Source organism: Glandiceps talaboti, chromosome 7 (genome assembly GCF_964340395.1).
Source record: "Glandiceps talaboti chromosome 7, keGlaTala1.1, whole genome shotgun sequence".
NCBI lineage: Eukaryota > Metazoa > Hemichordata > Enteropneusta > Spengelidae > Glandiceps > Glandiceps talaboti.
The window spans coordinates 2357501-2373613 of record NC_135555.1 but is presented as its reverse complement, the minus strand read 5'-3'; the positions used below and the strand labels follow the sequence as shown (position 1 = coordinate 2373613).

The 16113-nt window shown below is 34.6% G+C and overlaps 1 protein-coding gene across 1 annotated transcript in view; it reads left to right on the top strand.

Annotated features, from left to right (window-relative positions):
• Positions 1-2994: 2994 nt before the first annotated feature.
• Positions 2995-16113, top strand: part of LOC144437223 (tyrosine aminotransferase-like) — an 18912-nt gene continuing 5793 nt past the window's right edge. The window contains exons 1-8 of the mRNA XM_078126120.1: positions 2995-3163; positions 7832-7984; positions 8649-8753; positions 10496-10563; positions 11499-11657; positions 11982-12120; positions 13525-13660; positions 15934-16003. Of these exons, the coding sequence (XP_077982246.1) occupies positions 7834-7984; positions 8649-8753; positions 10496-10563; positions 11499-11657; positions 11982-12120; positions 13525-13660; positions 15934-16003 (828 nt within the window). The 5' untranslated portion in view covers positions 2995-3163; positions 7832-7833. The remainder of the gene's footprint in view (positions 3164-7831; positions 7985-8648; positions 8754-10495; positions 10564-11498; positions 11658-11981; positions 12121-13524; positions 13661-15933; positions 16004-16113) is intronic.

The following is a 16113-nucleotide window of genomic DNA, read 5'->3' as shown; positions in this document are numbered from 1 at the left end:
GGTTACAGGTAACATATAATGCTGAACGTTACTAGGTTATTCTCAGAAATCCGCATTTGGTCACTGGGACAGAAGTTTGTATCATGTATGGCTTTGCAGTTCAACAATTGTCGGAATGCACAGGAAAACTCTATTAACCTGGATCATTTCAGTAGGTGATTTGACATTATTTCAACGCGATGAAAGTTACTTAATCAGGAAACACGCGTCCTGCATGAGCTACGTCGTTTTTAGCACCTAGCATGTATATATGGCTGATCATTTGACACGCATAGAGAGAATTTTCTTACTTTATGCATAGAGTAGACGGTATAGAGGTAGCTTCTACTTCCACATAGAAAATGGAACGGAGACTCTCTTCCCGGCACGTTATCACAGTCTATATATAGTTTTTCTAGGATTTAAGTGACACTAATTTTCTCTATAGAATGACTTTCTTCGGGGAAAAGTACTTTAATGTTTACATCATATACAATATCTAATAATTACTTCCCTAAATATTGTCATCTTCCATAAGTTTCAAACAAATCACGTATCCATGTCAACCTTTTTAAATGTTCTACTGCTAACCTTAACTGGGATTCAAAAGAGTTAGAACTACGGAATGCAAACTTTACATTTGTAAAAATGAAATCCTTCTATTCAGCAATGAATACAATGTGGTTCGATCATTAAGTGATGACATGACATAGCATAAGCTTAAATAGTGTTTTGGTCCTGGTTGCTTAGCTTGGTGTTACTATCTCAAGAAGCTCTCCACACCAAAATAAATATATGTATGTTGGTGAGGAGAGCTTCTTGAGAAATTAATACAAGGCAAGTCTCTGGGATACTGGCTTGATGTGTTGTATGTCAACAGGTCACTGATCCGCCGTTGATGGCGCTTCGGCCGAATCAATCTCTCACAGTCTGTGGTGATGCGGTTTCGACATCTGATTTTAATCAGATGTAGATGTCGGCTAATCGTTCATTGCTATTTTAATTGAATTGACCTTCTTGGTACATGTTTACATTTTTTAGCCTGATCGTAGAGGAGGCGATCAGGCTAAAAATGTAAACATGTACCAAGAAGGTCAATTCAGGCAAAATAACGAACTTGAAGGTAAAATAGCAATGAACGATTAGCCGACATCTACATCGGATTTTAACCAGATTACGGTTTCGAGTGATGATCAATGATGAACTACTATTTTCGTGTCAATATTTGTGGTGGTGGTGGTGGTGGTGGTGGTGGTGGTGGTGGTGGTTGGGGGGGGGGGGGGGTCCTGAGGAATTTTGAACAAAAGAGACTGTCAGACTCCAAAAATGAGCTGACGAAATCAAGCAACTACTTCTGATGTGTAAGCGAAAAAAGTTGCCGTGGTGACATGAAAGTGGTTTAAACGAGTGCGAATGTTAAATTCTCAGGTACAGGTGTCTCTTGTTTTATTACTTGCGGTGAATAATTCATTTGAAAAATTCTTTCTGTGACAGGTTTATACCATTTGTTGTGTACTGTAGAAAAACTACTGTTTCAAAATATACTAGCATCAAATCAAACTATAATTGGAATCGATTGTAAATATTTCATTTGTACCAAAAATAGAAAACGTGATACATGTACAGATAGAAGTGTTCTGTTTATACTGAACAACACAGACTGTCACTGTTGTAACTATATATTAGACATTTCAAGTACATATCAACAAATAGAATAACATTGAATACAACTTGAACAATCTCTTTATATAATGATATAATTAATTACCACACAAAACTTAATTTCTAAAGTTTTGTCACAGAAACCCCCACTATACCCCTCCCCTTCAAACTAGCTTATTTACATGTAATTATAGTTTCCGCTCGGACTTCACGACCGATTAGAAGAATGCATGTGTTTCCAGGCTGTCCTGATTGCTGACTCTTATTTGGATACAACTGTAAGCTTAGGTCCTGAGGTGTGAAAAGTCTGTTTTGTACAGCATACAACTGTAAGCAAAGGTGGTGAGGTGTGAAAAGTGGTTGACACCTGTTTTGTGCTGCATTCAAACCATAGACCTAACACAAGTAGGTCTATGCATAGACAATAGAGAGTCTATGGTCTATGGTTAACTTGATTTGATTTGATTTGATTTGATTTATTGATTTCACCAGGAAATAAAAAAAAAACCATACATAACATATAAATTAACAAAATATATAAATTAAATTATGTCAAAGAATATTCAATCAAATACATCAGTAATTCCATGGACCTTGTGGGGGTTGTAGAAATAGTTCTACAGAACTTAACAATATCACTGCTACTTGCTATTGTTTGTGTTATAGTCTATGATGTTTGAACATAGGTTTAACAGTGACATTTATTGTTGTTGTTGTTGTGTTTGTTGTTGTTGTTGTTGTTGTTGTCCATCATTAATCTTAGTTAGGCCTACCATCTGAGGTATTGTTGAGTAATAACAGTATTGCGCTTATCGTCAAATACAACTTCCGACTTTGAAGCATTGACGAACGGAACTTGACCTTATAAACAGGGAACATTAACAACCATCCAATGCCATCCCAGTATAGATAGCATGTACTACTAGTAAACATATCTGTACAGGGCAAATCCGTGACGTACCGGCACCGACCGGCTGCTGTCACATGTCGCAGCTAGCCATAAACTTACACGATTTGGCTCCGTGCCAGCAGACGATCGCAGTTGTAATATTGTGTCTATATTCCGGGTTTTTGACATTTAATATATTAGGATTCAATAATAAACACGATGAACTTTACGTGACTGGGTTGGGGGTTCGGATAGTGATTACATAGGGTCTGTCTGTGTCTTTGTCCCGGTTGGTTCCCGGGGATGGTTCCCCTGGCCGGCCTCCCCGGCCGAATTGAATTGAATCCCTTCGATTTTCTTTCGCGGGGAAATGACGTAGGGACAGTGCCCCCTTGATAACCAATCGGAAAAAGGGTGTGTACATCACGTGCTGGATTACGCTGGCCTAATTGGGGACACAAAATCAATACAACAACACGTTTGTACGCCGTCACCATACTATACCAGAGTATTATACGAAACATTGCTCGTAATAGTAACGGTTCATTCCGATTCCTTTCTGTGAAAAGCAATCGTTTGTCGAATTCACATCTCATCATTTTAACCACACGACTTTTCTTTGAACGCTATCAGGTAAGTGGTTTTATAAGTCTCATTTTCATGATAAAATCCCCGGGATAAATCACTGTGAAATACCGGAGTGAAACACGTTGTCGTATTATTTCATCCTGATGGTGTAGATACCATGACGTGACGTGTCAATGTCTAGGATTCTAAGACCACGGGAAAGAAGCTGTTTATCGGGACATCGACTGTGTTCTCGACACTGGTCAGTTTGACATGGTTTGACGATTCACAACAGCTAGAGATACGAGAAATACACGATTCATCGCCCGCGGCATTCCTCGCCATTACTGCGCATACTTATTCCAAACAAGGGTGAAAACGAAAGCTCTCTTCGGTTAATACCAAAATCAGTGACGTACAACCCAGGCTACAACCACGTGCATATGATGTAAAGCACGTCGTTCTATCCGTTATCCGATATTTCTTTGTGTATATATCAAACCCCAAGGCCTGAAAATTTTAGAAAACACATTTTCCTCACATGTCGTGCTCCTATAATAAGGAGGAGCTAGGCGGAACACTATTTTAAGTTGTGATAATTACCTTTGATATGTTTCAATAATTTCATACTTTCTTGTATTGTTGTGGTGAATAATGATAAGAACAGTATTATATAGAAATGGAAATCTGCAAGATACAAGCTGCTTAAAAACAGTGAAAATGTAGTAAACCAAACTCAGGATTTTTTTAAACACCAGTGATGTGTGTACCACATATTTGATTGGCTAGTTTATAAAAAATGCCTGACCTTTCCTCCAATATTGCTGCCATACTGCCATCATTTGAAGGACTAACAAAATACCATGGTTGATGTACAAGAAATGTGAAGGAAAAAAACGTTAATTTTCTAGTTTGCCAGTGAAGTATTTTTTGTTGGTTGTTTGGGTGGGGGGAGGGGGGCAGTCCTTGCACTGTGTAAATATACCCTGACGTGTCCTCACAAGAGGATATTAAATAACTGAGTAGATGGTGGTCTGAAAGTAGGTCGTACCAGTATGTAGTGAGTAACTATGTCAATAGAGCTATATAAATAAAAGGAGACCAAACTGAACTACAAACATATTGTAGATTTAACCTTGGAGGAATTATACTGACAGTATAATTCCTCCAAGATTTAACTTTACCTTAAAATGGTGTCAAAAATTAACATATTTCAGACATACAGTTTATGCTTGCATATATTATAATTCCTCAAAAATTAAGTAGGATGGGAGTGGGGTACGTGTGTAAGAATGAGACTGGGGTACCTTGGTTGCATGGCTCTAATAATGGAAGAACAGAAGGAGGCTAAAAGAATTGCTATAAATGATTTCTTCATATTTCATTTTTTTGCAAGACTGAATGATTATGGACTCTGGATTCATAGTTATAATTTAAAAAAAAAAACATGTCTGGAGATTCATTTCAAAAATATTTTTGGTTTGAGTAGAAACTTTCATAACGATATACTTTCATTAGATTTCATCTGTACCTTTTGTTTAGGCCTAACAAAAAAAAGTGTGTGGTTTTGACTAATCTCAATTTTAGAATAGGTGGGTAGGTAGATTTTAGACGTTTTTTGAGTATCTAGTTCAGGTAGTTATGTTTTCCATTGTTTTTCCATGTGGTCTATGTGTTGGTAATTTCTTCTCATCAGATGTACAGACATTACAGATTGGAAGAACAGTTTTATGTTGTCTTTTTTAATTTTTAAGCTGATGTTAGTTTACTCAGCCACTATTTCTTGCAAGACTTCACAAGTTTTGCGATTTTATTATATTTTTCTCAAATATTTAAAAAAAAGTTTAGGGTCGGTGTGAAAAACTTGGTGGGGTAGAGTAATTGGAACCAAACAATTTTTTTTCTAGGCCTTATTATTGAGATTTTGTATGTATACGAATTCTCCTATATCTGGTAGAGGCTAAGGTGAAGGTTTATTGACAGATAGATGACCCTATTATCAATGAACATGTAAATCATACAATATTTAAAACTTTTGTAAAACTGGGGCTTTTATTGATTGGTTAATGAGAAGGGGTAGAATTGTAGTAGAGAAATGTTAAATGACGATTTAATTTACATATGTCTCAAAGTGATTCAACTCCATTAAAGCATAAAGGACATCTATATACACTAAGCCTGTCACAATTACAGTAATTAAGCAAACATTAGCACCTGACCTAAGTTGATTTGATCATTGTCACTAAGGTGTCACATGCAGTGAGGGTAGTCTTATGTAATATCAGTGATTACTATACTAGTATGTACAATGTAAGTCACTAGTCTGGTATTGAATAAGTCTAAAGCATGTAAAGAAAGATCTTAAGATTTGATGGAGGATACCACTAGACTTGTACGTCACTGATATAATGAGTTAGGCACGTGAATGCAATCACAAGTTATTAGTGGCAGAGAATAAGCTACTTGTCTTAGTCATCAAAAATGATGATATCATGTCTGGGTGACATTACTTGTGTTAAATTTCTAAGGGGGCGACAAATAGACTATTACTGGTACTTGGTGCAGTGTTATCTGTCGACTGTCTAAAAGTGAGTATTGCATGGACTGACAAAATATTTAGCTATAAACGTTTATAAAATTTGTAAAGGTTAACATGTCCCACTCCTACAAGCTACATCATATATAATATAGCTATAACTATGCCACATTCACTGATTATTGGCATACACATAAAGATAAGTTTGTAGGTTGTCAAGTTTTTGTTTGTTTTTTGTTTATTTATTTGACAAAGTATTCATTGTTTTTAGAGTGCTCACACCAAGTCTTTCAGTCAATATGACAAGATGTGATTAGGGTCTGTGTCTATACCCTAGTACCTTTACAAAATGTACTGACAGTCAGGGCTTGTTTAATATACAAGGTCATTCAACCTGTATGAGTTTAAATGTCACTCTCTATCAGTAAATCGTTCCACATCACTCAGTCTGCCTCAGGTGATATCTATCAGTTCCATTACAATGTCAAAATACAACCGTAACACAATCCTACCATAATCTATGTGTACAGCGAGAATAAATGCTGAATGAACTAGCGGTTAATCTGAAAAAAGCAAAACCCGTTGATTTAGACATATCATGAAAACAAATATTCTATTGCCATCCATGGACATAGAAAAGTCATTGTCAATTTATATACAATCACTTCAACTCACCCTAACCCCACCTGGTGTACTTGGCCTATCATTTTCAACATTTGAGATCTATTCACGTAAATGTTTATGACTGTTTCACCATCATTTATTTTCATTTGCTTTTGACATTGTTAAAATTAAAAGGTCACTGTCCGTTGTCACCTCACCACTTCTCTGTGACAGACAGTGACATGTAGTATAAAACCACAACAGTACAAGACAGTGGATATGTTAATACTAACAGTACCTTTGAACTTTACTTCATGTACAATACAGACACTCTTTACATTTTCTGATTGATTGATTATTGATCCAATTTCTTGCTTCACGTTAATGTAAAAATCAATAAATTCAAGTACATGTACACTTATCAACATGCTGACTAAGAGTTTGATAGAGAATAGTAGTTGTTGATATATTAGTATAAAGTTGTAGATAACACACTCCCTATTAGTAGTGCGTCAGAAGTAGATGTTTTGATAATTTCAAGCTAGGTCAATTCATGTGCTGAAATTAGAGGAAATGTTGATATGCTGTAGCAAAGAATATATGCAAGTGTGATCAAACCCAGGTGATTATGGTGTAACAACAAAAGTATTCTTTTCAATACCTTCCTGTTCTAATGTTTAATAGTGTCTGAATATGTATCGTGTTGATGTTATGTCTGTGTGTGCATATATCAAAAGATTTTTTTATGAAACCTTGCATTGTAGGTCTGCAGGGGTCAATGTTTTTTTAGAATCCATTACAAAACTTTGATTTTGGCTCGATTGTAAATTTGTGTGACTTTTAAACTCAAAAGTCAAATTTGCATAAACTAATCCAATGCACCAGCTTTATCAATTGTATGCAGAAGTGATTTCTACTAAGCACCCTTAACTTTGTCAGAATTTGATCAAATGAACAGGTTCTAAAAGTCACATCAGCATAATTTAAAGGCCAACACACAAATATGTCGAAGTAAGAGAAATGGTGTATAAAATTAACAAGTTATCCCTGCAGAAGTCTTCTTTGATAAATAATGATTTAGATTTAGATTTAGATTTGTATTATTATGATATTGTGTCTTAGTAAGTTGACATTTTGATAATTTACATACTTTAGCATTCAGAAAATCATGCACTTAGGGGTGCCAAAAGTGGCAACTACTTCAGTAAGTTATACAGCTGTATGTAAGAGAGGACTGTGTTAATAACTAAGGCAGACATTTACTAATTAGATTCAGGTATTTTGGTGATTTCAAATTTATCAATAATTATTTTTTTTATATATTTGTTTGCTTATTTATTTGCGAAAGATATCATTTTGATTAGTTCTTTGCATGTCTGGTGTTCAATATATTGGCTAAATTCCTCAAACGTATGAGGCAATCCAGCAAACCTGTGTTTTTAAAGACTTCTCTAAAAACTTCTTGAAAAAATTTCAATCTTCTTAACATATTTTTTATTTACAACAATTACACAGGAGTAATCCTCCATTTCATCAACTTTTTACCATATTTAGTATTTACCATCTACTTACTTAATAATGTCTACTATTCACAGACATGAGTTCAATGAACTGTAAAACCAAGAAACCATCCTGGGATGTCCCAGCCTCTGAAATGGCTAGGAATACCTTTAACCCAATCAGACATATTGTGGATAGTATGAAAATTGTACCACATCCAGACAAGGAACTCATAACTCTCTCTATTGGTAAGTTCTTTATCTTTCCTTTGAACTCCAGCAATTTGTCTCGGTTTTATTATCTCAAGAAACTGTTTGTTTGGATAATGTTTTGAGATGTAAGGCAAGGCTCTTGGCTACCCATGCTAGATTGATAAAGATATTTCTTTAGTTTGGCATATTCAGACTTTTAATACCTTAACCTTGAAGAGTTTCTCCTGGAAGGTCAATTAATGATTGCAGTTTCTTCGTTGTGATGTCTACTAGATATTTCAGGTTTAAATTCAGAAACTTTCTGGTAGCTAATAAATTCCAAATTTAGTGGAGTATTCTTTGTATGCAAATTGATAATCAGTGTCTATATACAATTTACATGTAGAAATCAGATATTATAATTGTAAGTATAAGTTGTATTGCTCTGTTGTGATACATAGTCTATCATGATTTCTAGTTTAAAGTTTAACATTTATTTATTTTCTAAAGCATTTTTTCTATTTACAACATTGAAAAGTGCTGTACATTGAGTAGTTTAAAAGAATGGTAAAACAATCCAACAAATAGAGCTAAAAACTACAAACTGATAAAAAATAATTACAAAATGGCTAAAATGACAGCTTAGTGAAATACATATTTGCATGTGACTGCCTATTAGTATTAAGTGGTGTCTCAGTGATGTGTGTATTTGTTGCTGTAGGTGATCCAACAGTATTTGGCAATCTTAAGCCGGCAGAAAACATAGTAGATGCTGTCGTACATGCTGTTAAAACTGGTTCAGCCAATGGATATGGTCCATCAGTTGGTAGGTTGAAAATAAATCTTGTTTTAACTGACAGTTTTAGTATGTACATGTACTGATATGCTTTATGGTTAACATTTGTACAGAGGTTTGGAAAATTGCCCCAAGGACAACAACCAAACTTTAAAGACTCTATAACTTTTTAGTTTGTATCATCATTGTTTTGGACTGGATTAATGTAAAAGAATTTATGAATTGGTGTCAAACTACAGTGTTAAAATGGCCACTTTTTTGGAAACCGATCAAAATTCTCTTTGAATTGTCCAATGTCAATCTGGCAGTGAAAACGATTCATTTCAGTCTGGCAGTGAAAACGATTCATTTCAGTCTGGCAGTGAAAACGATTCATTTCAGTCTGGCAGTGAAAACGGTTCATTTCAATCTGGCAGTGAAAACGATTCATTTCAATCTGGCAGTGAAAACAATTCATTTCAATTACACTCTTTGTATTGATTTACATGGTGAATGACCTGACAAACTATTCTTTTGTATGTAACAATAAGGTATTGATTACAAATATTGGAACGTTTTCAATCAAAACAAGCTCTTCAATTTGTAAACAATACATTTAGGTCATATATATCAAAGTGTCAAATGTATGTTTTACTACGACAGACATAAAAAATGTGCGTCATCTCCTTTCTAGAAAGATACATGTGGGTTGGTCTCCCTGGTCTATCATTACAAATACATCAACTACAGACAATTGGCCATTGCATAGTAATACCATCACCTTGGTTGAAAATTTGGCACTGTGTGAAAATGTACACGTTTTCACTTTCAATATCCCAACATTTTCTGACAACAAATTGGTTACATACACAGCTTGTATGGTAATAATGAAATTTCCTATGGTACCACCCTACTAGGTGTCACCAGGTTTTATATAGTTAATTTAAATAATTACTATATCAAATTGTTCAGCTTGTATTTTCAAATTATAGCAATTCATCTTTATTTCTTTACTTTTTCCTTTCACTTTGTTTGACTGTTTTGGGGGAATTTTGGACTGATATTTCAATGTTTGAAATGGAAATCAAAAGTAGAAATTCCATAGTCACACAGGGAAGATCGATGGGTCATAGGTCAAAACCTGAATTCTATGTCTAGATAAATATGCATACATCTATGCTTGACTGACTGTCATGCAAGTGATATATTAGAAATGCACATATTCAACCCCAACAACCTACCATAGTTACAGGGGTTATTTAAGTTGACACTATAGATGTTAGCACGGCATACAATGTATGCATAAACACTGGCTCTTCACTTAGGACTCATCCATCGTTGGGGTCAACGCATCGTAAATTATGGGGTATATATTAACCACCATCTTTACCACATAATCATAAATGCCAAAAAAATTCCAATATGAAAATTGAATTATAAGTAACAATTACGAAAAGGAGATAGGCGACTTTCTCATTTGACTGTCTCAGACTTGGTCTCATATTTGTATGAGTATATAGCTGAAGTTAGCAGTATTTCCAGACAGCCATAGAATTGTCTGCTAAAATATACGAGATGTTGTAAAAAGCTATATTTAGTATGAAGTGAGACACAGATGTAAATACAATGTAACAAATGTAGTACTAAGAGATAACATTGATGGATAATTAACTACAGAAATCATGCAAATACAAATATCTTCTTTTTTGTGTGAGTTTCAAAATAGAGGTTTTATATTTGAATGATTGTGTTTCATCCTTATACTTTTAATTTTATTGACTAATATTCTAAAGGTTATCTGGAGGCAAGAGAAGCCATTGCAAGGGAATACAGTGAACCCAGTGCTCCCATAGAGGCAAAGGTGAGTGCATGTGTATTGAATTGCAGTTTGCAGCTCTGTCTATAATACGTAGTCTAGTTCCAATACAGTCATACGATCATGTTACGATTTACGCTACATTTACCTTCACACAAGATAAACATAGTGTAAATCTTAACACAATCGCATTGGAACTAGACTAACAATATGCTACCAGGCGTCACTTCAGGCCCTTACAGTGTAGAGGGGTTTTTTGTCTATCCATTGCAAATGTGAACAATAGTTATTCTAGACAGACTATTAAACAAGAAAGCCTGGTTGGCTAATGAAGTGGTTCACTGACGCTCAGCAAAAACAGTGGATACCAAACAAATTTTTTGAAAACTTTGAATAAGAACAATTTTTGAAGTATCATATACTTGTATGCCCAGATCCATCGTTCTCGATGATGGCTAATGTAAAATATCACATCTGATATAGGACATCAAACATTATGATATTCACTTTAAACATCATCAGAAAATGCCTTTCTGATTGGACAAGACATAGCAATTCCGAACATAAACAAACAAAATGGTGACCGATGCATGAAGCCCATAGCAGACTATACACTTTTTAAAATTTAAAATTTGAATTTTAAAATCTGTCTTGAGTTGACATGTATATAGACAGAATTACGTATAAAGACCTCAGTTGTCAATAAAAAGGCAGACAGAATGAATTATGTATAAAGATGATTCGATGGCTTCAATATTTATATAAAATTTTGGATGTCAACAGATAAATACATAAAACAGATGTTGATTTTATTCAAATTGTTTGATTCTTGTCTTTCTATTTTTGAGATAAAGATAATATCCACTACAGCTTACAATACTTAGTTTGCTGGTCTTTTGGTAGACTTTTTGAGATGAAATTCAGTAATGTGTATGTCTGAATCTAATATATGTCAATCTTTCATTCCTTCTGTATTTCAGGATGTTATTCTGACCAGTGGATGTTCTGGTGCAATAGAACTTGTTATTTCAGTGTTAGCTAACCCAGGACAAAACTGTTTGATACCTTGTCCTGGGTTCTCTATATATGAAACCATTGCTTTATCACTGGGAGTAGATGTCCGCAGGTATAGTCTATTGGTATGTATAAAGTCAAACAGTTCACCCAATTTTTACAATGCAATTACATAAATCACTGGGAGTCGATAGATGTCCCCAGGTATAGCCTATTAGTATGTATAAAGTCAAACATTTCACTCAGTGTTTACAATGCAAAAACTTAAAGAAGTAACTTTTACACACCCTGTAATACAAAGTGACATAAATCACAATTTAAAATCATCGTTATTCAGATATTAGTTTAATAATAGAAACTAATTTGATTATTTCATATTTATTTTATATAAAATTTAGTATACATCATGTTGTGTTAGACTCACATTATTGTATCTTTACTGATACCAGCCTCAGAAGGACTGGGAAGCTGACTTAGAAAACATGGAAGCTATCATAGATGAAAACACAGCATTTATTATTGTGAATGATCCGTCTAACCCATGTGGATCTGTGTACTCTAAAGAACATCTCAAAGAAATATTAGCTGGTAAGTGAAAATTTTGTATTCAGTAGACATCACCAGATAGTTTGATAAGAGTTTCTTCAAGATAACCTCTCTAGTGTATAGTTGTAATAATTATATATATCTTTAGTGTTCATCTGTATTTGTTAGTATATATCCATAGCTAGTCTGGATGCCAACGCGGTATCATCAAATCATGTCTTAACTCCAAGAGAGATTTTAAGATTTGAAGAAGGATAGCACTAGACTACAGAGAGATCTTGAGATGGATGAAGGGTAACACTAGACGTAAAGAGAAATCTTGAGATTGGATGAAGAATAGCACTAGACGTATAGAGAGATCTTGAGATTGGATGAAGAACTAGACTAAAGAGAGATCTTGAGATTGGATGAAGGACAGCACTAGACTAAAGAGAGATCTTGAGATTGAATGAAGGATAGCACTAGACGTAAAGAGAAATCTTGAGATTGGATGAAGGATAACACTAGACTAAAGAGAAATCTTGAGATTCGATGAATGATACTACTAGACCATCCATAGCCTGAAAGAGCCAGTCTCAAATGTCTTGACTTATGTAATAAGCTTAGGTGGTTACATAAGTAGGCCAGTCTAGCTGCTAGACCTTGTGTTTTCTTCTTAAAGGTGTAATCGAGCCTGATTTGGGCTATCACCCTTACTGACGACCTTTGATGCCATCACAGTGAGCAGAATAGCCCGAGGAGTCTAGCAGCAAGACTAACCAAACCTATACCTAGCATGGCTTAGCATGTGGTTGAACATTTTTAAAAACTGTACAGTTGTGCTACAGTGCCATTGGCGCTATTTTATGCATCATCAGAGCCAAGTAAACCACTGTAAAGATATTATATTATTTGGAATTGACTCAAGTGTATATGGTCACATATATTATTCAGAAAATATAAAAAAAAATTCCTAAAATATGCATTTTACTGACATGCAAAGCTCACATGAGGATATATTGCCCATCACAAAACAACCCTAAAATTTGAAATGAAACGCCAAAAATATGGGTAGGTCAGCTTTTTTGAACAGTTGAACAGCTTTTTAAAAAAAATTTCTAGCCTTAGACACTGTGGATAGGGGGTCTATGCTTGTATATGAGACCTGTTGTAAGGCTTAGTAAGTATCATCAGTGTACAAAATATATTGCATAATACAATAAGAGGAAATCAACATAGATTATACATAAATTTGCATAAAGAGGCATGTTGAGTGAGAATGTTATGTGATTCAATTCTTTTTTTTTTAATTTACCCGAGAAAGTGCAAAGAATCTTCTGAGATAATGTAAGCTATTTGTTGAGTTAACTGAGAAAGGTAGGATAATTTGTTTTTTAAAGAAATAAAGAATATGTTAATATTGTATATGAATTTAAATAGTTCAAAATGATCTTTTTGCAATTTCAGTTGCAGAGAGAAACAAGCTTCCAATTATGTCTGATGAAATCTATGCAGACTTTGTATTCCCTGGTGAGAAGTATTACAATTTAGCATCATTGACAACAGAGGTACCCATCCTGGCATGTGGAGGTCTCACAAAGAGGTCAGTATCTCACCTACATCCTTTGCTTGCTTGATTTTGACTATATCATTTCAGTTCAATCCAAGCCTTGGCCAGAAAATGAGTCCCAATGTTTTACCAGTGGCATCACCATTTGATCTGAATCAGTGAGGAATATTGAGCTGTGCAAATAAACATGGTAGACAGCATCAGCCAATCACAAAAGATCAAAAGATTTCATGATGGATAGATGTACTATCTAAGTGGATGGAGTCATTGTATGTGAAATTGTACTGTAGTTGTAGATTTGAATATAGAACCATTGACATAAATGTCTAATCGAGTGTTTAGAGGACTTCAACCAAGTGAAGGAGCTAAGAGATAGCTGAAATTAACCATAGACCCTACATCTTTAACCATGTGAAGAGTCTAGGCCAGTACCTAACACATCTAGTTTCTATGGCCACTACCTAACACATCTAGTTTCTATGGCCACTACCTAACACATCTAGTTTCTATGGCCACTACCTAACACATCTAGTTTCTATGGCTACTACCTAACACATCTAGTTTCTATGGCCACTTCCTAATACCATGGAAGTGGGGTTTATAGTTCCATGCTAATACCAAGTTCAGAGTACTATGCTCTGTGAATAAAGTAATGATTCATTTACACTTTCTTTACATTATTCTGTGTGTAGTAGGTTTTAATAAGGTAACAATACTCCATTGTTAACATGTCTCCTATAACAGCTGGGATTCTTTTGTTAATAGAAGGTGGCGTGTTCAGTTATTTACATGGACAAAAAGACTTCATTCAAGTTTAAATTTCCTTCCAAACTTGAGTACATTATGAGTTTAGAATCCTATTGGCTGGGATACCATGGTCTGATTCCCTAGTGCTGTACAGTAGATAATCCTCTGTGCAATAATCAAAGGTACTCACCGTGTACTACGGTGTAATATACATAGTATCCTAACAGATCAAAGGTTGTCTAAAACAACTTACTTTATTTTGCATAAAAGGTGAAAAACCTTTATTATAGTGCAATGTTTGTCCACTTTTAAGTAGATCCTTGCATCCTGTAAACATTAAAGGGCAAATTAAATGTTGTGTCCTGACTGTTTCAAAGTTATGTATCAATCATTTTCTAGGTCATCAATCTGACAATTAAAAGTCATTTTTACAATGCCATATTTGTAAATCCTTGTGTAAATTAATTGGTCTGTGCTGTGCAGTTTGACCATTGTTAGTTATTACTGGTCATAATATGTAAAGCATTCTGTTGATCACCGTAGTTAGTCATCACTGGACATAATGTGTACAGCATTCTGTTGATCACCGTAGTTAGTTATCACTGGACATAATATATAAAGCATTCTGTTGATCACCATTGTTAGTTATCACTGGACATAATGTGTAAGGCATTCTGTTGATCACCATTGTTAGTTATCACTGGACATAATGTGTAAGGCATTCTGTTGATCACCATTGTTAGTTATCACTGGTCATAATATGTAAAGCATTCTGTTGATCACCATTGTTAGTTATCACTGGACATAATGTGTAAGGCATTCTGTTGATCACCATTGTTAGTTATCACTGGACATAACGTGTAAGGCATTCTGTTGATCACCATTGTTAGTTATCACTGGACATAATTCAAGGTGCACCTGAAGGATACTAATTGGCTGAGAACTTGACAAGAAATGATCATTTTAGTGTTGCAAAGAAAGTAATTTTGTCAATATTGTCATGAATAACTACCATTTCTGCACTCAAGGTCCTCCAGTTTGCTTAAAGCTGTAGTCCTGTGGCAAACAATTGGGCACCCTCAGTGTCTTGCCTTTATGTTAAACTAGAATTTGTCTGGTGAATATAAATGTCTATGAATGTTAACAAATTTGCATACTAACAAATATTACACAATTATAGTAGCCTACAGAATTCCTATATTCTGGTAATACAAATTGTTTCTGTATGGAAGAATTCTGTCTATTCTACTACTTCCTGACTGGTCTGTAAGGTACACCATGATGAGCGCCCTCACACATCTGTCAACCCATTTCATGTAGAAGCATAGGCCAATGACAATGAAACGATGTATCTTACAGTCTACTTTCTCACAAGTTGGTTCAAATTATTAATGTACATACATAAATACATGACTTAGCTGTAAAAATACAAATGATAAATGGGATGATAAAAAGCCCAACACTAGTCAAGTAAATTTTTGTCAACTATTGATGAACTGTGATTGTGAGTTTGAAGAGTTCTGTAAAATTTCTTTTTGACATTTTTTGTGTATTTACAGGTATTTGTGTCCAGGCTGGAGAACAGGATGGATTATCATCCATGATCGCAACAACGTTTTTGAAAAAGAGGTAAAATATTACCATCAGTTATCAAATTATATAAAAGTGCATGAAAATTTCACTTCAATTCATCCTATCAATATATTGTAAAAAATATTTTGGAAAAACGAAAGACTTCA